Genomic DNA, 25,416 nt, shown 5'->3' with positions numbered 1-25,416 from the left:
AGATCTCTGCAGTGCTTTTTAAAACCTACTGCTGGAGTATGAAAACTGAACATGTCAGACACACTCCTGATCTGCAGCTTCTTTAGTAAAACTAAATGTGAAATGTTTCAGTTTTTAGATCAGCTGCTGTATTCAGCTGTTTTATAATGAACCCTCTTACATTTCATGAAATGAAATACAAACTACCAAAGATCAGAGCACTAACCTTTCTGGGGCTCACATGAACGATCGTCTGTGATCATTTCAGTGGAGCACAAACTGGAAGATTGTAGATGTTTCTGTAGAAACTGACATCATTGTTTTAAACTTCCACTGAGTCACTGGTAAACAAAGAGAAAGCCAAACTGGACAATATGCTGCTTTTTTCCTTACTTCTGTTCCAAAGAACAGACTTTAACCTCTGACTTCATCACCACGTCTCTGTCTGCCAATTTAATTCCTGCTAATCCGCTAATCTCCTCCTGATGTCATCACATCACTTCTCAGACTTTATTTTTTCAGTCGGCTCTCCACACGAGTCACACCAAATACACATGTGGGCCAACAAAGTGGGTTTCACACGCCACACAGCAGATTTTGAGGTTCTTGAAATATTAAAGTTGTGATGAGTTTTTAAATGTAACCGCACATTTAGGACAAACTGTCAGACAAGCTGGAGATGTGATCGATGCACTGAGCTCCTCCATCCTGCTCATCCTGGACGTCGCTTCGTGTGACACTGATCGCTGGCTTGTGGATTATTGTTTGGAAGGATGGAATTTGTCATTTTGGTTGACACCATTTAGTTTTCTTTCACCTGGATGTCTGTTTTATAGTTTGAATAAAACCAAACCTCTGCCACCTTAAAATGAAAACAGTTTAAAAAATGATGTTAAAGGGAAAAAACAGCAGAGAAAGATAAATAAATGAATCAGTAAACTGCACGAGACATTCTGAGAATGTTGTTGGTTAACCCAACAATACAAAGTGTAACTGTAACATCAGTAAAAGTGCAAAATTATATTTAAGAGCTACAAATTGTTAATCTGATGTTTGAAGGTTTTGTAACATGTTAACAAAAATGTCATCATAGCACCTTAAGGAGGATTTTTAGCCAACATGGTTAGCAGGAATCAGAAGTTGTTGTGACACTGTTGAGCCCCCATACAGGGACCACCGCACTACAGCAAACACACTGACCTGCATCATCAGCCCTCTCTCCCTCTCTCTCTCTGTCTCAGTGAGGTTCCTCCTCCCTGCTCTGTGGTCGGACTCTGATGTGTGTTTGCACTGTTACTAATAGACTGTTTTTGCCGGGTCAATAACAGTTATCAGAACGAGATGAAGTTCCTCTGCAGTGGATCAATTGCGCCTCTCGTGCTTCTCCTCATCCTGCCAGGTAAAACCCCTTTTCAGCTTCACTTCAGGTATTTTTAAAGTGCAGAACCATGAACACAGTGAGTGTTTTTCTCATTATTGTTACTGATGTTGATATTTCAGGGTTTTACTGTATGTTTTCTTAAAGTGGGGAAAGTGTGAGCTTTTTTAAACAGTGTTCAGTGTTGTATGTGAACGGTGATATAGCTGAGGATTAATGATATTGATCTCTGTGCTGCTGCTGAACCTCTGAACACGCTCCATTCTCCTCCATTACAAATCGCTCCAAGTGATATTTTATTAGCGGTGAATCTGAAGATTTCTATCTATGATTAGTCCACTGTTTCATTCCCAAAGTGTCCAAAAATACTTTATATATGCCCATCATATTGGATTCAAAGAGGCACACTGAAAGTGCCCTAAAATATAAAAATAATATGATAAACAAAAGCTTTAAGTTTTGGAATATTCCTTTAAAATGACTGATATTTAAAGCCCTACACCCTGTAAGCATGACCTCCCAGGCTTTATTAATAACCATCTGTGTCTTTGTTCATTAAACAGTGAACATTTGCTTCTATGATTCGTTTCATTCTCTGAGACATCAGTGTGAGAGCAGAAGAGAAGCTCTGAGACCAAAACATTGTTTGGATTGAAAATTGGACCTTAAAATGTAAAAAATGTTTTACAAACAAAATATGAAGAAGTTTTCTGGAACTAACAGACCAGACAGACTCGTTCACACCGTGCGTCTTGTGCATGTTCTGCTTTGTGTTGTATGCTGTATATTCTGCTCAGCCTTACTAATAATGACATCAGCGTATGGGCGGTAACCCCTGTGACCCTCACGCTGCTCTGAACACTCAGCTTCACACTGCTTTCTCCTCACTGTGCTCTGTCATGTCATAAGGGCAGAATATCCTTATATGATCAGATCAGGCACACAGCTCTGGTAGTGATAATAGAAGCCCCGCCCACCTGTTATTTAAGATTCTTTTATGAGGGGCAGCCAATCAAAAGAAAGCTGGCTTAAAGCAAGGATTGCCTTAAATGGGGAGAAACTAAAACAGCTTATTTCAGACAAACCTGGGGGCCTTGCTCTCAGGCCCATATAAGATTATCATGGATTGTTTTAAACTTTGAATCATGTAAAGCTACCACGAGAATAAATTATGGAGCTGGAGCTGTGGGAGACTGCAGGTTTTTCAGGACACCACTGGTACTTTTGTATCTTTGATTGATTGAATCTTTATTTTGAACATGTTGAAAAAGTATTAAAAAAGTAGAATTAAAAGAGACAAATGAACAAAGCAAACAAAAGGAAAACGAGCAACCACAACTCCAAATAACGTCTATGTTCAAAAAGGAGCAGGAAGAAGCATAAGCTTATTTAATCCCACCCCTTTTCCACTATCTAGTATCAATAGACTACAGAAATACCTCCTTGCAATTACATTATATGTTATATGTAATTTTTTTTTTTTTAAATATATACACATATATGTTTCTATCTATCCATACATACGTATATGCACACATACGCACATATACACATTTTCAATAACCCCATTAACACCTCAAGGATACACAACCTACAATTATATATATATATATGTATATATACCCCCATACCAACAAACCCGTGCATGCGCACACACATGAAAATATTAGACAAGAACACCCTATCAAATCTCTACCTTTTCCCTGTACCCTGTAAAAACCAACATCCTTAAACCGCTTTTTAAACTGCGCCATGCTCGGACTTTGCTTCATATCTTTACTTAGTCTGTTCCACAGCTTCACTCCACACACAGAGATGCAAAAACTTTTTAATGTTGTACGGATACGAGGATGTTTTAAATTTAATTCCCCCCTCAAATTGTGTCCCCGTTCCCTTTTAGAAAACATTTTTAGAATATTGTCAGGAAGCAGGTTATTTATTGCTTTATACATAATGTGTGCAGTGAGAAAATGAACCAGATCTGTGCATTTTAGAATTTTTTGAGTTTAAGAATAGTGGATTTGTATGATCTCTGTAACCAGTTTTATGGATTATCCTTATGGCCCTTTTTTGTAATATAAAGATTGATGATAGCGAACATTTGTAAGTATTGCCCCAAACCTCTGCACAGTAATTCAAATACGGTGCAATCAGGGAACAATAGAGAATGTGGAGTGATTTGTGGTCCAGAATGTGTTTTACTTTACTCAAGATTGAGACACTTCTTGAAATTTTGTTATGTATATGATTTATATGAGACTTCCAGTTTAATTTATCATCTATAATCACACCAAGAAACTTATGTTCAAGAACTCTTTCAATTTCCACACCATCTACATGAATCTGCACTTGTGCATTTCTAAGGGAATTCCCAAATAAGATAATTTTAGTTTTACTTAGATTTAGCGATAGTTTGTTCCTGTTTAACCATTTTTTAATTTTGCACATTTCTGAAGTAATTGTATCCAGCAGCTCCTTATTTTCCCCCCAGAACAAAAAATATTTGTGTCATCTGCAAATAATACTAATTTTAATATATCAGATGCCTTACAAATATCATTTATATAAATAATAAATAATTTTGGACCCAGTACAGAGCCTTGTGGAACACCACAAGTAATGTCCAAGCATGATGAGGAATGGACACCCAGCTTCACAAATTGTTTCCAGTCACTTAAATAATTTTTCACCAGTGCAGTACAACCCCCCTGATCCCATACCGTTCCAGTTTATTAATTAATATGTGATGATTGATTGTGTCGAATACTTTCTTGAGATCCACAGATACTCCAGCTGCATACTGTTTCTGATCTATAGCATTCGTAATCTCGTCAATTGATTCGATTAATGCCAGAGATGTTGATCTTTTTGATCTGAATCCATATTGACTGTCAGAGAGTAATTTATATTTATCTAAGAATTTGTCTAATCGTTTATTAAACAGGTTTTCTAGGATTTTGGAGAATTGTGGTAGTAAAGAAACAGGCCTGTAATTTATGAAGTGGCGTCTATCCCCGGTTTTATACAGCGGCACAACTTTAGCTATTTTCATTTTGTTTGGCACTTTTCCCGTCTGAAATGATAAGTTGCAAATATATGTTAGAGGTCCTACAATTCCTTCAATGACCTTCTTGACGATTTTCATGTCAATATCATTACAATCAGTAGATGTTTTATATTTACACATGTGTACAATGTCAATTATTTCTTTTTCCTCCACTGATGTGAGGAACATTGAGTTAGGGTTCCTATCAATCAGGTTTTCACTACATTCTACTGATGGCAGTGACTCAGGAATTTGTTCTGCCAGTTTTGGTCCAATATTTACAAAATAATGATTAAAGCTGTTGACCTTATCAGCAGTGTTTTCCATAAGATTGCCATTATCGATAAAGTATTGTGGATAACTTTGTTGTCCAGAATTATTTTTAATGATACCGTTTAAAACATCCCATATTCCTTTCATATTATGTTTATTGTTGTTCAATATTTTACTATAATACTCCTTTCTACATACACGTATAATATTGGTCAACTTATTTTTGTATTTTTTATATTTATTTTCAGCTTCTTTTGTTCTTTGTTTTAGGTATTCCCTATAGAGTGTATTTTTCTTTTTACATGCATTTTGTAAACCCTTAGTGAGCCATGGTCTATCTGAATATTTGTGCTTTCTGTTGTATTTTATTGTTGGACAGTTTTTATCGTACAACTCCATGAATATTCTTAAAAATATGCCATATGCAATATCAATATCAGCTTCTTTGTACACATTGTCCCAGTCCTGATTTAATAGATCGTTCTTAAATGCAGTCATAGTTTCTTCTGTCCTTACACGTCTGTATCTCAGTTGTTCTTCATGCTGATTTTTCTTATAATTAGTGTCATAAACTGCAAAAACTGGTAGGTGATCACTGATGTCATTAATTAATATTCCGCTCACAATGTTGTTTTCCATATTGTTAGTGAAAATATTGTCAAGTAAGGTGGCACAATGTGGTGTAATTCTGCTGGGCCTGGTTATTTTAGGATGTAAACTCAAACTGTACATAGTGTTTAGGAATTCGTCGGTCATTTTATGCTTTTTTGGATTCAACAGGTCAATATTAAAATCACCACAGATAAACATAACTTTTTGATTTGTTTTAGAGAATATTTCCTTTATGAAGTCATTAAATACTTGAATACTAGAGCCAGGTGTTCTATATACACAGCTAATTATTACATTTTTTTCTTCTTCCTTATAAATTTCAATTGTTATACATTCTAGTAAATTATCAATTACAGTTGTCATACTTTCTACCACCTTGTAGTTTAGGTTTTTATCCACATACACAGCTACTCCCCCTCCACTCTTGTTCCTTCTATTTACAAAATTCACTTCATATCCCTCCAGTCCAAAGTCCATTCCTTTCTCCGCATTGATCCATGTTTCAGAAATGGCAATAATTCCAAATGGATTTGTCAACTCATTTAGATATTCCTTTATATTGTTGAAGTTGGCATACAGACTTCTGCTATTAAAATGGATTATTGATCATTTATTTTCCGTGTTGATGGTGTGCTTAAACTGTTCATCAGTGAAGTAGCAGCAGTTACAGCTGATGTTGTAGAAGAAATTATTTTCCGGGTCTATATCCTTTTCTAAGTCTAGAACATTATGGTCTGTGTATCGAAATGTTCTCAGTTCCAGATTATCATAAAGAGAATTCCAATGAGTCATGTTGATATTGTTGCCGGATGCAGATGAAGTTCTTTTGGACTGTGCCATGTGTTGTGTTGTGTGTCACGTCACATGTGTATTCATACCTCCAGAGTAAGTTGACCTCAGTATTTGTCCAGCTCTTCCATATTTCTGATGACCAACACTTTGGCTTGTTCCGGTGTTCCATTGAGTTTAATGAATACTTTGCAGTTGGTGGTCCATGTACTCTGAAATTTTCCCTGTTTCTTCAAGTAACGTGCTTTCCTGGCAATGTCCGCATTTCTTTTTATCAGATGTTCGTTCATGAAGACATCGGATCCTTTCAGTTTCTTTCCTTGTTTTAACAGTGCTGTTTTCTGTTTTCTGTTTGCAAATCTCACAATGATGGCTGGTTTGTCACTGTCATTTTTTCGGGGTAGAGGGTGGCAAGCCTCAATGTTGTTATAATCCACTTCCACACCTTTGGACCGTAGAAAGGTAACCACTTGATGCTCCGTGGAGTTGACATCTTCCTCTCCTGGCCCTCCTACATTGTCAGTGGCGACCGCCCGGGCGTATGACCGGGGTTTGATGCGAAGCCCCGTGATGATAACATCGTTCATCCGGGTGTACTGCTCCAAATCCGCCACTCTGTTCTCCAGGTACGCCAGCCGCCGATCCTTCTCGGCGTTCTGGATGCGGAGAGCCTTAACTTCCTCGACCAGGTCCAGGATGGCTTTCTGCTGCAGTTTGACAGTAGAAATCTGCTCTGTCATAAACTCCAGCGACTTCTTAATATCGTCTCCTTCCTCGGCTGACAGAACTTTTTTCGGGCCCATGCTGAGAGACGCTCTTGTAGCTTTGCCGTGACGACCGGCTAGCTAGTTGATTCTTAATCACTTATTTAGGGACTAAAACTAATCGGTTAGGTTGAGAAAAGGAAGTAGTTTGAATTAAAATGTGGGCCTTTGCTGCATTAAATATGCAAAAATGACAGATTTAGAATTTTTCAGATTAAGGATGTTCACTCACAGTGACATCACACAGAGCCAAGAGTCGAAAACGTGCCTGAAACTGAGTGTTGAGAGCTTCTAGCTCACAGGGATTATTGGACATGACCTCATTATTTAAGACTTTGGTAATGTTTATTATAAGAAATTTATATTATATCATCATGTAAATGAAAGAAATGGAGGAAAAAGTAAAACAGTTGCAATTTAATGGGATAATTAATTATAAAAATTGCGCATTAAGATGTAGAAGTACTGATGCTGCAAAGCAAAGTTAACTATGCTGTCGGTGAAGTCTGCTGACTTTGAAAAAGTCATATGATGGATTTTTTTTATTTTTTATTATTAGATTAGACCATGAGCAAAGAATCCGAATACTTTATTATCTTTGAGCAAATTATGTGTTCACAGTGTCAATGTCCTGCATCTGTGCTCATGTGATTTGTGCAGTAATAATACTACACTAATATAGTAACTCATGTAAAACCTCACATTAAAGAAACCAAATGATGACTTTAAGGTCACAAAATGCATCATCAACCATTTCAATAGTACAGGTTTGTGTTTAGAGCCATCACTCTGGGCCCTTTCTCTATATATACATTCAAACAGAGACGTTGGAACGTCTTCTGAAGAAAATCCCGACGCTGTGCAGTACTGGCAGGCAGGATGTTCAGTGATAAGCATCAGTGGATGGAGGATTAAAGCTGTCTGGTGACCTGTGCACTAGTGATGTGTCGGTCGCGAACGAAACGGCTCTTAGAGCCGAATCTTTGACGTGAACGACGCGAGCTGTGGATTTTTTTTCTCTCTCTCTCGCACTTTTTCCCGCTTCACTCCGCACGTGAGTCTTGTGCTTTGCGCTGGGCAGAGGGGGGAGGGGCGGTAGTTACACTCAGTAGCACAGGAACAGAGCCAGAGAGAGAGAAAGAGAGGCAGGGACAACAACATTAGAAAGGTATAGTAATCATCCACAACTATTTTCGGTTGCAGATGATAAAGGATTGAGAAAGTTTATTCATGCAGGTCCATATGACAGAAAATGTGGATGTTCTTTTTGTTTTCATATTATAATTTATATTTAATTGTGTTGTGGTTTGCAGTGTTTTGTGTTGTTTCACTTTAAATTAGTTTAAAAGGAAAAAGCTGAAAATTAAAATAGTTAAAACTTGAAATGTGAATAGTTTATTTTTGTATTATATGATTTATTTATTACATTTTATATGGAGTGAATAAATAAAAGTATATTTACGGTGGCCCCTACAGACAAAGCATGTACAAACTTCAAATCATGTAAAAACTCCAAAACAAAAGACAACGGAGGTGCTCCACGATGCTAGGGGGCAGTGTTGAGCTTTTGTTACCTCGTGGCTACATAAGCCAGCAAGTACCAACGACCAGATTAGGTGTGTGGTAATAACAGGTAAATGAACATTTTTTTTTTAAATTTTTGAATATATATGAGTGCCTGTGTATAAATACACAAACAATACACACATGCTTTCAATTGTGTAATTTAAGTGATCTAGTAGCTCTGCTTTGGAAGTTCAGTTCATGCTAGAAATGTGTTTTGGAGTTTGTACGTGTTTTGTCTCTAGGGGCCACCGCATATATTTATATATAAACATATAAATAAAACCACTTTTTTTTTACATTAGTAATTCTTTTTGTGCATAATTGTATATTATTGTTAATAATAAATCAATAAAGCAACAAAACAACCTGAAGAGCCGGTTCTCTAAAGAGAGCCGGAAATCCCATCACTACTGTGCAGTACTCTGACTCTCACCCTATCACATCTGGGATAGGTCCCTGCAACCCTGGTAAAGATAGGATGGAGTGGAAGTTAATTTAAAACCATTAACATTTTATGGTAACCAGACTCTAGACTTTTTTGAACACTAAAAAAAAACCTCTTTAAATGAACTTAAAATAATCATGGGAAGGATTTCCACATTAATAAATGGCTTTCTATTCCGATTAAGCATTTTTGTTGCACTAATGTAATTTGCATGGGTTGGATCAAGGCCAGAGTGTGTAAAATCTAATTATATTTCTGTAATACAAGTATAAAAATTGCTAATTTTCAGCTTAGTAGAGGCTGCAGGCAAGGCTGTAGTTTATCTTCCTATCTTTTCAACTTAGTAATCGAACCTTTAGCTATGGCTCTTAGGGAGGACAATCAGGTTGCCAGAATCTCTAGGGGTGGGACAATGCACAAAGTATAATTGTGTGCAGATGACTTATTGCTGTATAAATCTAATCCAACTGCATCAGTCGCTAAACTGCTCAAGGTATTAGATCACTTTGGACGCATATCTGGATACAAATGTAACTAATCGAAAAGCCCACTGTTCCCTATTAATAACATAGAGCAAGATCTCTCTGCCTTCCCCTTTAAATTAGAAAAAGAAACGTTTAAATATTCGGGAATAAATATAACCCGCACAATGATGGAGGTGCGGATTCATAATTTTGACACTTACCAAAAGTACCAAAAGAGGCTGGTGGGCTAGGGTTGCCACTACTGGGCGGCTAATATCACCAAATTATTGCACTGGAAATATGTTTATGAGAACAGCGAGGGTGAGGCTTGGGTAAAAATGGAACTGATGTCTAATCCACTTCCCCTCCTAACCTCATCCGTAGCTCGAAATCAAAAACAGAAAATAACAAATCCAGTTGTAGGAACATCTGTTAGAATATGGCTTCAATTCAGAAGGTGCTTCTGTTTGCAACAGGTTAGTCATTTTTTCATTGTTGCTTTTAACCCTTTTATTGCCATCCGTTTCAGAGAAAGTATTCCAAATTTGGCACAATAATGGTTTGAAGTTTTTTTTACAATTTACTTTCAGGAGAAACTTTTAACACCTTTGATGTTCTGATGAGATATTACAATATACCAACCTCACATATGTTTAGATATCTGCAAATACGAAGTTTAGCAAAAACATTGTTTCCTTCATTCCCCTACCTACCTCCTAAAAATCAAGTGGATACCATTTTGGAAATGGATCCTTTTGGCAAAAGGTGAATCTCCGTCATATACAAACTGATGCAGAGCTTAAGGCCTGTTACTTGGGAAAAACTAAAAATAATTGAGAAAAAGACGTTGGGGTGGATTGATCTGATGATGAGTGGAGATCTTGCTTGAATCGTATACATACTTCCTCCCTTTGCATTCGCCGTGGTTTCATTCAGTTTAAAATTCTTCATCGTCTTCAATATACAAGAGAGAGGCTTTCAAAGTTTTTCCCAGAAGCCGATCCTGCCTGTCCCAGGTGTGGACATAATCCAGCAAATGAGGGTCACATGATGTGGTCTTGTCCGAACCTGGATAATTACTGGGGAAATATATTCAAAGTATTATCTCAGTGCGCAAAATTTAGTGCTTCATTTCCTCATTGGCATTTTTGGAGTTATGCCACCTCAATATGAAATTAGTAAATCTCAGGAAAATGCCATAGCGTTTGCTACGTTGCTTGCCTGTAGACTCATTCTATTCCACTGGAAGTCTGATAAGGCTCCTTCATACATACAGTGGTTAAAGGAGGAGCTTTTCTTTTTGCCACTGGAGTTCTCTCATCACAACAAAAATTCTCTGCGACTTGGAACCCATTTATTGACTATATAAAAACGTATTTTCCAGATGTGTGACGTACATTTTTTGTTTGTTTTGTTCTGTTTCTCTTTACATGAGCCTCGGGTGGGGAGGGAGGGGGGTTTCTTTCTTTCTTTTTTTTATGTATAATCGCAACGTTTTCATTTTGTATTGAGACCATGATTTGTGTAAAGCGATTAAATTTAAAATAAATCTAATAAATAAATAAATAGTGGATTAAGACATAATGTACAGGATATATTTGCTTAAATTGCCAATAATAATATAAAACATTAACTTTGAATAGCTGGAAAATGTTCTTGTGCAGTCATGTAAAACTTATGCTACAGCACGGGCTTTTGACAGTTTTTCGACTTTTTTTTAATTCAAGGGGTTTAACAAAATAATTCGTATTGCAAAAGTCTAGATTTAATCCTAACAAATAATAAGGTATTTAAACTGTACCTGTCCACAAGGGTTGGATTTATTTCAAGAAGGAAGCAATTTTAAGATCGCAGAGAAGATTTAATAATGAAAGGAAGTGCTTGCAATGTTGAAAGCATGAACTGGTAAACACTCTGTGTCTCTATCTGTTCATCTGAATCTTGTTAGGGTGCCTAAGAGCTTTGAGTTTATTATATTATTGAACTTGATATTGAAATTGATTTTGATATTATTTATTATTTCTAGTCTTTGGTTTCTTTGTTAGAGTTCTGTCTTGTGGTTTGTGTCTCTGTGTTCTCTGGCTGCTCTGTCTCCCCTGTCAGCTGTATCCCTTTGTCAAATCCGCGTGTCTGTGTTATGTTTCCTGTTTTACTTTGAAAGTCCGTGTCTCATGTTAATGGGTCTGGTTTTGCTTCCTTTGTGTCGTCAGCCCTGATTTGTCCCAGCTGTGTTTCCCTCCTGTCTCTCGTTCCCTGATTGCTCCCCCTGTGTGTTCTCTTTGGTCTGTGTCGCGATCGCCCTTATCTACCCTCATTCGTGCTGTGTTCTGCCTGCCTGCGTTTATTCTTTGTATTTTGGAAGTTTGTTTACTTTGAGTTCAGCATTAAAGCTGTTTTTGTTTTTTTTTAAGTTCACGTCTGTCTGTCTGCACTTTAGGTCCTGTTCCTGCCTGCACACAGCCGTCACATAACAAATCTGAGCTTCTTCATCATTTCTTTTTCATCATGAGAGGTGTTAATTTGTCTGCATGCTGTAACGGGTCTCATGATCGCAATATGCTTCCTTCACAGCAATAATTGCTTGTGGAAGTTTGTGGTAGGTCTCTGTTGTAACATGAAAACCAAGCTGGAGAATGTCCAGATAAGAGCAAAAAAATCCCCCCAAAAACAAAAACTCGTTTTTTTGCCAAAAACTTGTTTTTGTGACTCAGAATGTATTGACAGAATCAAATGTCAGCAAAGGTAAACATTTGCACTGAAACGTCTGTATTGAACCAGTTGTCGAAGTCATTAAAGAAGTAACAACAAAAAACCCTAAAAAAATAAAAATTGCCCTGATGACGGCAGTCAGGGAGGTTTCCTCTGGAGACCATGAATGATGATTAGATAGATTTAGATATTTTAGTTTTTATCAGTCACTCACTAAGACCAGTCTTTGATTTCAGGTGGGGCAGTTTGGTGTTCTGATCCATCTGCAGAACTTCCACTGGCTGAAGGATTTGTTTGTTAAATCAGGCTGTTTTTAAGGAGACTTTGTTGCAGTGTTTTGCGCCTTGTTTTTTTTTTATTTGTCTTAAATTATTGTCTTTAAAAAACTTCAAAAATCACTTCAACCTACTGATTTTACATTTTCCAAAAATGAAGCACTGCCTAGCTAACACAGATGTTAGTGTGATGATTTCGTTTAGCTTTGGTAGTGTTGATCAGAATCGGATCACTGATGGGGGATTTGTGTCAGCGTGCTGCGCTGGCGGGCGGCGTGGACACCCGGGTTTGTGACTGTGATAACTTGAGAAAGAGGTGACGCAGTTTCTTGAAATTCACACCACAGATACATGTACAAAAAATTTCAGATGAGTTTGAACTTTTCTGAAAATCTTGTGAACACAATAAATGTAATCTAGGATGTTTAAGACGATAGCACAGGTGCATCTACGAGGAGGCAGAGGGCGGCACTGACCGCCGCCAGTATTTCTCATTTTTGTTCGTGTGCACAGCTGTTAGAGTGGCTAACAATGTTGTTGCACATATGTACTTATGTCTGAGTATTTGTTTGCTTTTGGTGACTGGAGAAGCATTTGGAGATTAGTATTTTCCTCAGACCACACTGAAGAGATAATCCTATTTGGTCTGGGAACACTCAGGAACTGCAAAACATATACAGGAGAAAATTAATGAATGTGTGAAGCAAACTATCAATAAACCCACCTAATGAGGTTATTAAAGGCATACTGCCATCCTTATCGAGATAAATGACAAACTGTTGAAAACCCCCTTTGCTCCATGGCAGTTTGTTTGGTTAGCATGGTTGCATACATCAGTGGGATCATGAATCAGGAGAGCAGAACTGAGAAGTTTTCCTTCAGGTCCTCAATTCAGTGAACAGTGAGGTTAAAAGTTGATGATGGACCAAAGTGCTGGACAGGACATGCTCACATCATATGACATCGTGGTAAAACAATGTTTATATGAGCATGCTAATATGCAGATATTTGTTTGCCAGCACTAGACACAATGGACATACTTTGAACTGAAGATGAAAAAAGTCAAGGCATCATCAAAATCAGCCGCCCTCTGCGGCAAACAGTTGCACAACATTTCACAAAAATCCAGCCAACAGCTGCTGACGTCCTGTTTGTATGTTAGGCCGTTTTGATTCGATCTGCTGAAGATCATCCAGACAATTATCTGACAGGAAAAAACAATCGTAATGTTGATGCACACACTGAAATCACAGTTGGTCAAACATCTGTTGGTTTGTAGGGACAGGAAACAAACTGATGAAGAGTCACTGGCCCATGCAGTGAACTGTCTCCAGATGGTGAACTTCCCACATTTACTGCTTCTTTTTGTTTCTTATGAAGTTAGATAGTAAGTGCTAGTTGCTAGTAAACAATAAACAGGCATTGCTAGGATCGGTCAATGAAGACTGATGTGTAAAGAATGAATGAAATTTGGTCCGTTCCTGTATTCCACTACAGATTACAGATTACATGCCCCAAAATGTATTTTGTATCGTATTCTGTTACGTTACTCAATGAGAGTAACGTATTCTGAATACTTTGGATTACTTAATATATTATCATGCTTTTTACAACTGAATGTACTATTTAGTATTTAGTATTTATTTATTGTCATTGTCAAGAACAATGAAATTGTGTTTGGGGCTTCCATACAACCCCCAAAAAAAGAAGAAAATAATAAATACCCCTTAAAACCCAAGTGTACATATTTAACCCAGTGTGACTCCAATGCAATAAGACAATCCTTAGCAATAATGTTCGTAGAAATATTGCTGTGATTTATTACTATTACTGAAGGTTACCAACACCAACTAGATTTTTAAATCTTAATATAAATGAGTAACAGTAGGGTGGACATTAGGTAAGGCTGCTCCAACGGAGCTTATTGTTTCAGAGGAAAACACGAACACAGCGTACAGTCGAGTCTTAACAGCTTACTTACAGCTGGGCTCGTCAGTGGTTATTATTATATTTACATGCTTCATACATGCTATGCCTGTAACACTCTGCCTGTTGCCTTCATATTAAATCATTTTTTGAATAACACTTTTAAAAAATATTTCTTCACGTCATTATGCAGCCGTAAGTAGAGGTGACATGGGCCGCGAGATTGAGACACAGACATTAGAGCCTCTTGATGCGTGTTTGGGTTTCCCCCGGCGTGGAATCACCAAAAATAGAGATGGCATAGCCGAACATATGAAACAGGAAAATACGGCCGTGTAATCCATTTATTTCAGCAAAGTAACTGTAACAGAATACAGTTACTCATATTTTGCATTTTAAATACGTAACGCCGGTACGTGTATTCTGTTACTCCCCAACACTGTCCATTCCATACTGATCACAACAGATCACAAAGTTTATCGGTAAAGACTGGATCTGCATCCAGATCCAGGAGATTTTGGGCCCATCAGGGTCTTCAAGTGTTTTTCTGTTAGTCATTAATGAGGAGGTTCAAGTACTTATTAAAGAGGTACAGTCTGTGATACGTATGTTTAACACCTTATGGAAAAATGTTAAGCAACATGTTCAACTGGACTATCCTCCATTATCATCAAAGCACCAAATAAGGATATTCTCATGCTGTTGTGATCCACGTGTATATTCTTACAGACTCTACCCCGTCCTCAGCACCTTTATGCTGCGTTTCACTTTCATTTGTCATCAGTTGGTTTATACGCTGTCAGATCTAATGGATTTCTGGCCCATAGTTGTTTGGATATTTCGCCTGGCGTAAGGTGTTGAAACTAGAGACATGAAGGGTGTTTTTATTGCAGATACATTTCCTCAGCTTGCTGAAGCATTAAGTTTGTGTCCTGTCCTTGTCCCTGCATAATCCCCAGCTCTAACTCTCACAGTAGGATAGAATAGAATAGACCTTTATTGCCATTGTACATGTACAATAAAGTTGTGGCTGCTCCACACTAACTGTGCAGATATAAAATGTATATAGTAAGATACAAACAAAGTGAAAGCAGATAACACAAGAACAATTCAATTTCAATTTTCAGTTTTATTTATACAGCTCCAAATCACAACAACAGACACCTCAAGGTGCTTTACATTGTAAGGTAGACCCTACGATAATACATACAGAGAAAAAGCCAACCAGCAGGTTGTAAGTAATTGGAAGTCGTGCAAAAGTAGTGGGCAAGAAGTCTGGTTTTTATTAAGTTGTGCTCCCAAATGTTGGCAATCAGGGAAAAATGAAAATACTTTGAAATGAAACACATGACAAAAATTTCACACTCACTTCTGGCATGTTCAGGTCAGGTGCTGTAAATGTTGTGTGGTTCAGATGTGGTCCATGCTGACATTTGGTGCGTGTACAGCAGACCAGTGGTAAGTTAAGGACACTGGAACTCGTCCTGAGTGAAAGTCATGTTAATGTGGCTCAAAGGAAACTCCAGTCATGGGTCACATCTGGGCCGAACATTTATTGCTGTTTGGGTAAAAATACCATTAAAATGCACAATCTGGAATACCAAGCTTAAATATTTTTATTAGTGTGAATTCCGATTTTTACTAAAAACACAGTAACTTAGTAAAAAGTACGTATATCTACTTATAAGCACTGCTGAAAAGATGAGTTAATTTAAATCAAAAGGTAAAATGTTGTTTGTTTTTTATGCCAAACTATCAAAAACTTTACAAACCACTCAGTTAATTTATGGATCTTTTTTAAGTAAAGATAAGCTATTTCTATAAATTTGCTCCATTTAAACTGAAGATTGTCACTAATTTGGGGCTTTACCTGCAGGTATTTCCTTCTAACCTTGTCTTTGTAGCACATTTGGTCAAGAACAGAACCTTAACCTTTTCTCCATCAGTGGGTTTGTTTGCAGACAAAAACATCAGCTGTGAATCAGCCTTAAACACAGAAACAGAGCTGAAGCAGAACTGGACCATCTCCATGTGTTCCTCGAAACGACACCCAATCCCGTTTTCTTCTGTTGCACAGATCCAGAGCTTCACGTCCACATTTCCATTTTAGTACAGACGATGTGAACACTCTGACCCCCCTCGCTGTGTCTCTACAGTCATATTGCAGTAATGTATTATTTCCTGTTAAGTGAAGGTCGTTAAACCAAAAACGGAGTCTCGTGTGTTTCCTTTTTTGTGCAAAGCATGTGTGTTGTCCTTGTTATCGAGTGTTCAGAGTGGGTGAAGGTTTAGCATCTGAGTTTTTATTTTACTTTATTTTATCCGTAAAGGTTTCTTTATTGCGCCATCTTTAAATGAACATCACGTAAAAGGAGACTATTAGGTCTGGATTTTGTTGTTATGTAGATTTTAATTTACTGAATTTGAATCAAACAGTTTCTCTACAGTCTGTGAAACAAAAGAAGTCATTTCTATTTTCCCTCTTATACAGACTGTAGGTCTGTAATAAAGTGTAATCTTTTTATTACATAAAGCCAATAATCTGCGAGGTGTCAGGCAGAAAGCGACAGCATGTTGTGGTTGCGAGGTGATTTTCTCAGTGAGCGTCACTCTGCAGCCAACAGTGAGGTCTGTGCTGTTTATCTGCTGCTGTCTGGCTGAGAGTTCACATGAATCATCAGCACTGCCAGCCACGATGTCTGACCTGATAACAACTTTGGAGAACATGAAATATTTATTCTCCCCCTCAGACACCATTTTATTATTCCTACAGAAATGATTCATGGGCCACTATTATTGTTATTATTAGAGAGGGTGAAGGGCTCCAAGTAAAGCTGCTGCCCTCGACATCAAGAGGAAGCAGCTGAGCGAGTTCAGGCATCCAACCAGGATTCCTCCCTTATCCCGAGAACACATCAGGACTTCCATAGAAGAGCATGAGAGGGTGGCTGAGGTGACAGAGGGTCAGGCACAAGCTGAGACTACTGCCCCTGTGACCCAGGCTGGGATAGGAGAGTAGATGGATTATCATTCTCATCAGATATTTACAGTGTGATCTTGTTGCAGAGTAAAAACACATTCAGGAAAGAAATATGGTGTGTGAAAGGTGAATATGCACAGTTTGTGAATATATTTTATGCTCGTGAAAAAATACATTTGAAACTTGAGTTGCTTTTTACACTGTAAAAACTAATGGTAAGACCACACACCTTTGGAGTGGGAGTTGCAAGTTTGATTCAGAGTATCCAGTAAGGGCCCTGACCAGACCGCCCATGCTAAAAAAAAAACCAAACCAAGCCCTGGAATGACGGCCACGTCTGCAGCTCGGACACAAGCACATCACTCATGTTGTACTATATAGAATTGTGTATGTGACAAATAAAGCTTGTTTGTTGTTGTTTGTAAGTACGACTCAATAATTTCATCCTTTGTTGTTTGTTCCAGTTTTTATTATGTGAAAAATCTATTGGACAGACTCATAAACAGAGTCATCGTTTGCCTTCAGCACTGCTGTCACCATCATTAACTGTAAACAGGATATTAGAGCAGTTATCAACCTGCTGCTGCTCTGGAGACCATCGCTGATTAAACGCTGAGGTGATTACTGGGTTAATTGAACTGGGAAATGTGGTTTGCATGTGTGTGTTATGGTATGTAGCGTTGAGCATTTCTGTAGAAAGGATCCAGCAGCAGATCAATGCAGAGAAAAGCAACAGAGAAATTACATAAGACTTGACAACACTTAAAGTTTCATGTGCAAAATATTCTAAAGATGTGCACCACAGCGTGAAGAGTGAACGATTATACACCTTGACTTCTTGATCCTTTTTACGTCATCATCGTTTATTTATATAGCACTTTAAAAAACACACCTGGTAGACCAAGTGTTGAACAATACATCTATAAATAGTAATAATATAAGAACTGAACAAAGCAATTAAATCAATAAAGAGTTAAAAGCCAGAGAATAAAAATAGGTTTTTAATCTCGACTTAAAAACCGGCACTGATGTAGTCTGTCTAATATGAAGAGGAAGATTGTTGCAAAGCAACGGGGCCACAGCAGAGAACGCCCGGTCTAATCTGAGTCTCAGCCGTGACTTAGGGACTGAAAGCAGCAGTTGCTCAGCTGACTGGAGGGAACGAGTTGGAACGTAAGGCTTCAACAAATCGGACAAATAAACAGGTGCCAAAGCATTTAAAGATTTAAAAACCAATAAAAGAACTTTAAAATGGATCCTAAATTTGATTCAAAGCCAATGTTGAAAGGCCAAAACCGGAGTGATGCGGTCGAATTTCATTTTTGCACTAATTGTAAGCGTGACAAAGTGCCCAGCCCCTATTAAAAGGGAATTACAGTAATCCAGGAGTGAAGTAATAAAAGCATGAATTACAGCTTCTAAGTTACGTTTGGAGAGAAAGTGCTTGATCTTCGATAGACATCTGAGGTGGTAGAATGCTGATTTTACCGCCCCATTCACGTGGCCATCAAGAATCAATTTTTACTCCAAGATTTGTGATTGAATTCTTCAAATGAGAGATCAAACAGTGAAATCAACATCTGGAGGGTCAGGAAATGGATTTGGGCCAAATTGGACTCTCCACCATTTGACCTTAGAACTGAAGAAGCTTCTCGGATGAGAGGTGAAACGTCTTCAAGCAACTTAAAGAAGTCCAGACGCTTTTCTTTGCAAGCTCCTTTGACTACGATGACCTGGATGACTGAGAACCTTCACAGACATTTGGGCCAAATAAAATCACTTCCGTTTTTCTTTTCTGTTTACATCAGCACAGGATTCACTTCAGCTGATTAGAATGTGGTCACATCGTTCCTAAAGCATGGACAGGCAGACCTTTAACTAACAAATTGACATGATGCGCCGTCTTTTTAATAAATCCAGGAAAGCAGCTTCTTCTCCTTTAAACAAAAACATCAAATACATTTATCGCCATCATTTAAAAAGCGTATATACTTGTGTTCTGGGGGCCTCTGGATGTCTGGAGTTTTGATCTCCTCCATACCTGCTTCATGCCCTGGAGGACGGGGCTGTGGCCCCCCCACACCCTCTAGCAGATCATTACATGAAGGAACCTTTTAAAAACAAGCGCGTCCATGCTCACAGGTGTGCACACGGGTGATCACACCCACAAACTACACCCTTTTTGGCTCCTACCTCAAAGCACACTGTGTTCTGTTGATCTTATGTGCTGCACAATAATGTTTAATATTTAGTATTTACTGTCATATTCCCATATATCATTGTGATGTTGTTTATTCTATTACTCTTGTTCTCTTCTGCTTGTTTGCTTTTTTCTTTCTCAGCAGGTGATCCAGGTGATTGATATATGCATTTTTTTTCTCTGCCCGTTCTGTTGGTTTTTGTCTTTTGCCCTTCTCCCCCGTCCCTCTTCTCAGCTGTTTCTCTTTCCCTCTTTCTTTCTCCCCTTCTTTCCTCCAGTCAAGTCTGTCCCGTATTCAGTAAGTGAAAATAAAATAAACAATAAAAGGTGAATCAAATGGACCATTACGGCAAGGCTGGGATGGTCAGTTTGGTAAAGTAAATCCGTTGGGCATCTTTCTTTGACTTTAGACAATAATTCTGATGCAAAAGAGCCAAACGGGACAGGCAAAAAAAAAAAAAAAAAAAAAGCGTACATACGCTTCACACTCCATTAGCCTGAAGTATTTGGTCCTTGAAAGTGATCACATTTAACCAGTACCAGGTACCAGTAGTTTTTATGGAGGAACTTGCCTGCAAACATTCAGCAGCTGTGAAAAGTGAAAGAGAGAACATCTGTCTTCAGAGTAAAAGTGTGTCTCATGTTCTGAAACATGTTGGCTGCAAAGGTGAGGCACAACTTTTACTCTGAGGGCAAATGTTCTGTGTTTATATCTGATGTCACACTATAGCTTTTGCTAGCACCTAGCTAATAATTAGGCACATCTCAGCATCTTCCATGCAAACTATGGATAATTGCATTGACCTGCTAGAACCAATGCTATTGCAAGGAAGGTTTTGGTGCAGCACCCTCTTTGTGACCAGTTTCACTGAGCGACTGCCACAGCAGGTAGAGGTGGGTTGCAAAGCAGCCTGTAAATGCACAACAGTTGTGCATCAGTTGATCTGTTGCGATTGCAGGTAATGACTTTGAGGTCTGCCTGACCCGGCACTATGCTTGTCATCTGTTTTCTGATCCTCAGTTTGCCGGGCTGCTCATGGGCGCTTCGCTCAGAAACTGATGAAAGACTTATTTACCAACTACACCAATGCTCTGCGGCCGGTGGAGGACACCGACTACATCATCAATGTCACATTACAGGTCACTCTCTCCCAGATCATTGACATGGTAATCAAACCCTGAATGCCTATCCAGCTCTTTATGCTGTATCTAGTCAGGCAGGTACTGGTGTGACCTTGCCGTTTTCATGGATTTTCACCAGGATGAGCGGAACCAGATCCTGACTACCTACCTGTGGGTCCGCCAGGTATGGATGGATGCCTTTCTCACATGGAAGAAGGAGGACTATGATGGCCTTGACACCATCCGCATACCCAGCAGCTACGTTTGGAGACCCGATATTGTTCTTTATAACAGGTAGGTGTATCATCCTGCTGGCTGATCTTCAGGATATTTATTGATGTTTTCAAACTCCTTCCTTGTTTCTATCATAGTGCAGATGATGAGTTTTCCAGCTCCATGGAGACCAATGTTGTTCTTCGTAACGATGGCCAAGTCATGTGGGACCAGCCAGCCATCACCAAAAGCTCCTGCTCTGTTGATGTGGCCTTCTTCCCCTTCGATTTGCAGCAGTGTAACCTAACCTTTGGCTCCTGGACTCACAACGGAAACCAGATGGATTTGTTCAATGCCCTGGACAGCGCCGACTTGGCCGACTTTGTCCCCAATGTGGAGTGGGAGGTCAGTAATGGTGTCATGTGTTTAGCACATCCTTAATGAATGTTTTGACGAACCCAAAATTTTCTCTAACCAGGTTCTGGGAATGCCAGCCAAGAAAAATGTCATCGTGTATGGCTGCTGCTCAGAGCCATACCCAGACATTACCTTTTCCCTCCACCTGAAGAGGCGGGCCTCCTTCTACATCTTCAACCTCCTCATTCCCTGCATGATGATCTCCTTTCTGGCTCCGCTGGGCTTTTACCTGCCAGCGGATTCAGGTGAAAAGGTTTCTCTGGGTGTCACAGTGCTGCTGGCCCTCACCGTGTTTCAGCTGCTCGTAGCTGAGAGCATGCCACCCTCTGAGAGCGTCCCGCTGATAGGTGAGAACAGCCTCTGACTTTTATTTACATCTATGTATTTAAAAAAAACATTCATGATGAATCAGAATTATTGTAATGTTTATATTCATCATCCCTCCTGCAAATGTTACATGGCTACACTGTATCTGACAAGTTACTAATATTTGAGGGTGCCTTAGGATACCTCAGACAGACACATTTCAGCCTTAGGGATGTCCCTAGAGTGTATCCTCGGAGTAATCCAAAGAGATTTTCCTGTTATGCCAATGTGTTAGGCAAGCAGAGCTTCCCTGCAGAAAGAGTGCAGAGGCTAAGCCTATGTTTGAAGCCACTGAGGTGTTTGATGGGCGGGGTTGACATGATGTCACTAATATGACTGAAAACTTGTGGTATGGAGAAACTCCAATAGCTCCAGCGTTGTTTAGATTAAGCATTTATTGCTCATCATTGCTTGAACTTGCTGTTCCACAGTTCATCTTAATATCCAAAATAAATCCCAGCAGTCACAAACTGTTTGGTCCCTTCAACCAATTAAACCTGACCCTAATTAAATGTTCCTACCTTAAATCCAATCATTTACAAACACAAAAAGTGAAAACTAGTCCCACACATAAGATAATACACAAAACATGAAAATGGCTCCTACAATGAGGTTCAGGTTAAAGGGAAGACTAAATGGGATTTAGGAGTCACCAAAGAGTCAATCAACAGGAAACGGAAAATCACTCTGAGGTCTCCGAATGGTTACTGGACATCTCTCTGAGGGATGTTCTTGCTTACCGTCGCGCTGATCTCTGTCTAAAATCGAAGCTGGAGAAGGTGGAGCTGTTTTTAGATTACGTGAAAGATGTAATCTTTTGTATTAAATCTATTAGCAGAAAATACTGGTGATTGCCCAACAACACCTGATGCTGACCAGTTTATAAAGTCTAATTTACACTATTGTGTTCATTGATTGTTTACAGTCAGACATGACCTTCACTGACTTCAGAAGTCTTTTGTAGATGCCTTTAAAGTATGTAATTTGGATAAAAGTAGCACATCTCAGTGATTGCTGGGGCACAGTTGTTGTCGATGGATTTGAGGACCTTTCAAAACCTCCAGCTTGCAGCTCTCATTGAGTCACTGAGCCTTGGCATCAATGACAAGAGGACCACTGACAAAGAGGATTCAGATACAGACCCAATCAAAATGATAGGTGGAGCTTGGATGGAGGTGGGTTGCAAAGCAGCTTGGATCTTACTCTAACTGTGATTTTCAGCTTTCAATTTTCAGAGACTTCAATGCAGCAATGCAGCAACTACCCAAGTGCCTCTGCAGTAAATAAAGAAGTATAAGAGGAATGTTTGCTCGTCTGCCGCTGTCTGTAGTCACACCCACTTTAGACTTCACAGGGTTAATCAGAGTGTCCTATATTCACCAGCTGTATGCTTTTACTGCAACTAAGACTAAAGCTTGATTTGGAGTTATAGGGACAGCAAATAAGGGTCACCAACCTCTACCTGACTTTTCGGTGTCTTATTTCTATAGGAAAGTACTACATTGCCACCATGACCATGGTCACTGCATCAACAGCGCTCACCATCTTCATCATGAACATCCACCACTGTGGCGGGGAGGCTCGTCCCGTGCCTGAATGGGCCGAGCGCTTCATCCTCAAGTACCTCGCCCGCATCTGCTTCGTGTACGAGGTGGGTGAGAACTGCCTCGGTGGCGCCAGGAAAGAACCTTTATCACAGGAGGGGTCTGACAGCCCATCAGCCAATGGCGGCAGCACCAAAGGAGCAAATTGGGATGTCAATGGGAAGGCGTGGGGAGGAAAGGTGGAGGTGGAGCCTCTGAAGATGGGGCAGGAAGTAACCAACCAGACAGACTGGAAAGAGGATCTGTTTGTGACCATTGACCACTCACAGGAGAAAGGAGCTGCTGTAGTGCGAGGGGAGGAATCAAACTGCGGTGAGCACGAAGAGGGAAAGAAAGGCGTAGGTGTTGAGGGAGGAGGTGGAGATGGGGGGAACAGGAGGGAGATCTTGGTGAAGTGTTTATGCCAACACCAGGAACTGGGCAAGAATGTTGAGTACATTGCCAACTCCTACCAGGACCAGCGAGCAGCACAGCTGCGCATCGGCGAGTGGAGGAAGGTCGCCAAGGTCATGGATCGCTTCTTCATGTGGCTCTTCTTCATCATGGCCTTCTTCATGAGCATCCTCATCCTGGGAAAGTCCGTCTGATGGAGCTCAGCCTAAGAATTCACGAGATGATAAAATTGTTTGTTTAACGATTAAATCATTTTTTCTTCCTTTTTTTCTGACACACGTAAACAGCTAAAAAATAACTGAATGATGGTTTTAAGGGTCAGTTTACTGTTTTGTAAGCTGGTACCTGGTAGCTTTCCTCAAAATCATTTCCACCAGAATTTAAAATGCTTATCTTTGGATTTGAAAGAGACTCTGAAGGCTGATGAAAGTAAAATGATTGGGAAAAAAATAGTTTCTAATTATTTACAAAGATCCTAACAAATGCTGGAGAAGCTAAACACCTCTCTGTTGGACACAGCATGAAGGGTGGGTTGCAAAGTGGTTTGCATGATGCAGCAACTGAAATTTACCAGTTAGATGTGTAGATGGGTGTCTGCAGAGCCGTTAGTTGAGAAGGATGAATGAAATGAAATGAGTAGAGCTCTAAGCGTTAATCTCAGCGTTAAAATTACATTAACACCATGACCACATTAACGTGGCAAGTATGGTTAGCAAATTATCACGGATCGCCCCGTGCGTGGGGCTGGATAGCGCTAACGCATTAACGAGCTAACCGCGCTAATGTGTTGACGCGGTCCAGCCCCACGCTCGGGGTGATCCGTGATAATTTGCTAACGGAAATTTGCCGCGTCAATGCGGTTATGACGTTAACGTCATTTTAATGAGATTAACGCTGACAAGATTAGAAATAAGTGATCTGCTGTTTTTCTTAATTTAAGTTGTATCGTGCTCATATCTTCAGATCACAGAGGTTTTAGGCTTGCGACTGTTTTCATTCCAGCACTGAATTGGTCACTCTAGATTTCAGCATTCAGGCATTTATGAACCCATTCATCATGCCTTAATACTTTTCATTGAGCTATCTGACTCTCAGAACAGCATCCCCACCACCTTTGTTCCTGAGGGTAAGTTGGTATCGGTGCTTTGATGCATCTGATCTCGACTTTGTAGCCTTGATGAAGTAATAATAGGTTCAATTTGTCCTTTCTTGTCCCACATTATTCATATTTAACACACTTTAATCTGAATCAATTCTGTCTGGCAAATACAGACTTTTTATACTCTAAACATGGTAATGCTGCTTCTGTGATTACGATCTGAACTACAAACTGTTTTCTTGCAAATAATCATAATCTGGAAACAAAAAGGAAAAAAGGGAAATCTCATAAGAGTCAAATCTGGTTTTTCCCTCCAAAAATGCTTTCTGGTACCCGGTTGTTCAGTGATGACGCGACGAATCCTACTTCCGGGCCTAAAGTAGTCTGCGTTTAATATGGCTTTTGTGTTGTTAACATGTTTAATGTTTTGTATTTTCTTCTATTTGATCTCAAAAAGCTCCTAAAACAGTCAGTGATCACTGTTGACCTCCCTCGGCTTTTATTACCGCTAATCATTTATTTAAGCTCAGTTTTTAAAACCTTAGGATGTAACTACAGCCCAGCCCATGCAGCAGTATATGAATGACTAACCTCGTATTGTGGATGGATTATCTCAGTTGTTCTCCTGGCTGAAGTTTGGTCCTTTTACAGCATCCTGCAATTATATGTAGTTTACTTTTATTTTAAATCCAAACACACCTCACACTTTTACTGCTTTTAAAGTCAAAACCAGTGACACAGAAAATCACTTCCAAATATTTGCAGTGATCAAAAGCTAAACAGCTCTGCACAAAGC

At 39.2% G+C, this 25,416-nt stretch overlaps 1 protein-coding gene across 1 annotated transcript; it reads left to right on the top strand.

The window, feature by feature from the left end:
- The first annotated feature begins 1,158 nt into the window (after positions 1–1,158).
- Positions 1,159–24,947, top strand: LOC309715217 (neuronal acetylcholine receptor subunit alpha-10-like). The gene is made up of 6 exons (XM_082548146.1): positions 1,159–1,378; positions 20,428–20,573; positions 20,668–20,822; positions 20,900–21,146; positions 21,220–21,505; positions 23,015–24,947. The coding sequence occupies exons 1-6, from the start codon at positions 1,321–1,323 to the stop codon at positions 23,713–23,715; spliced, it is 1,593 nt and encodes a 530-aa protein (XP_082404272.1). The 5' UTR covers positions 1,159–1,320; the 3' UTR covers positions 23,716–24,947.
- The last annotated feature ends 469 nt before the right edge of the window (positions 24,948–25,416 follow it).

This window comes from Aulonocara stuartgranti, assembly GCF_965226115.1.
Source record: "Aulonocara stuartgranti genome assembly, chromosome: 10".
Classification (NCBI taxonomy): Eukaryota; Metazoa; Chordata; class Actinopteri; order Cichliformes; family Cichlidae; genus Aulonocara; species Aulonocara stuartgranti.
This window is presented reverse-complemented; position numbering and strand designations above follow the sequence as displayed.

Bases quoted from the DNA above. Each gene is read 5' to 3' on its own strand.
- LOC309715217 (XM_082548146.1), top strand. From the start codon at position 1,321: ATGAAGTTCCTCTGCAGTGGATCAATTGCGCCTCTCGTGCTTCTCCTC. The intron at 20,823-20,899 runs GTAGGTGTATCA...TTTCTATCATAG, and splicing joins GATATTGTTCTTTATAACAG to TGCAGATGATGAGTTTTCCA. The intron at 21,506-23,014 runs GTGAGAACAGCC...TTATTTCTATAG, and splicing joins TGAGAGCGTCCCGCTGATAG to GAAAGTACTACATTGCCACC.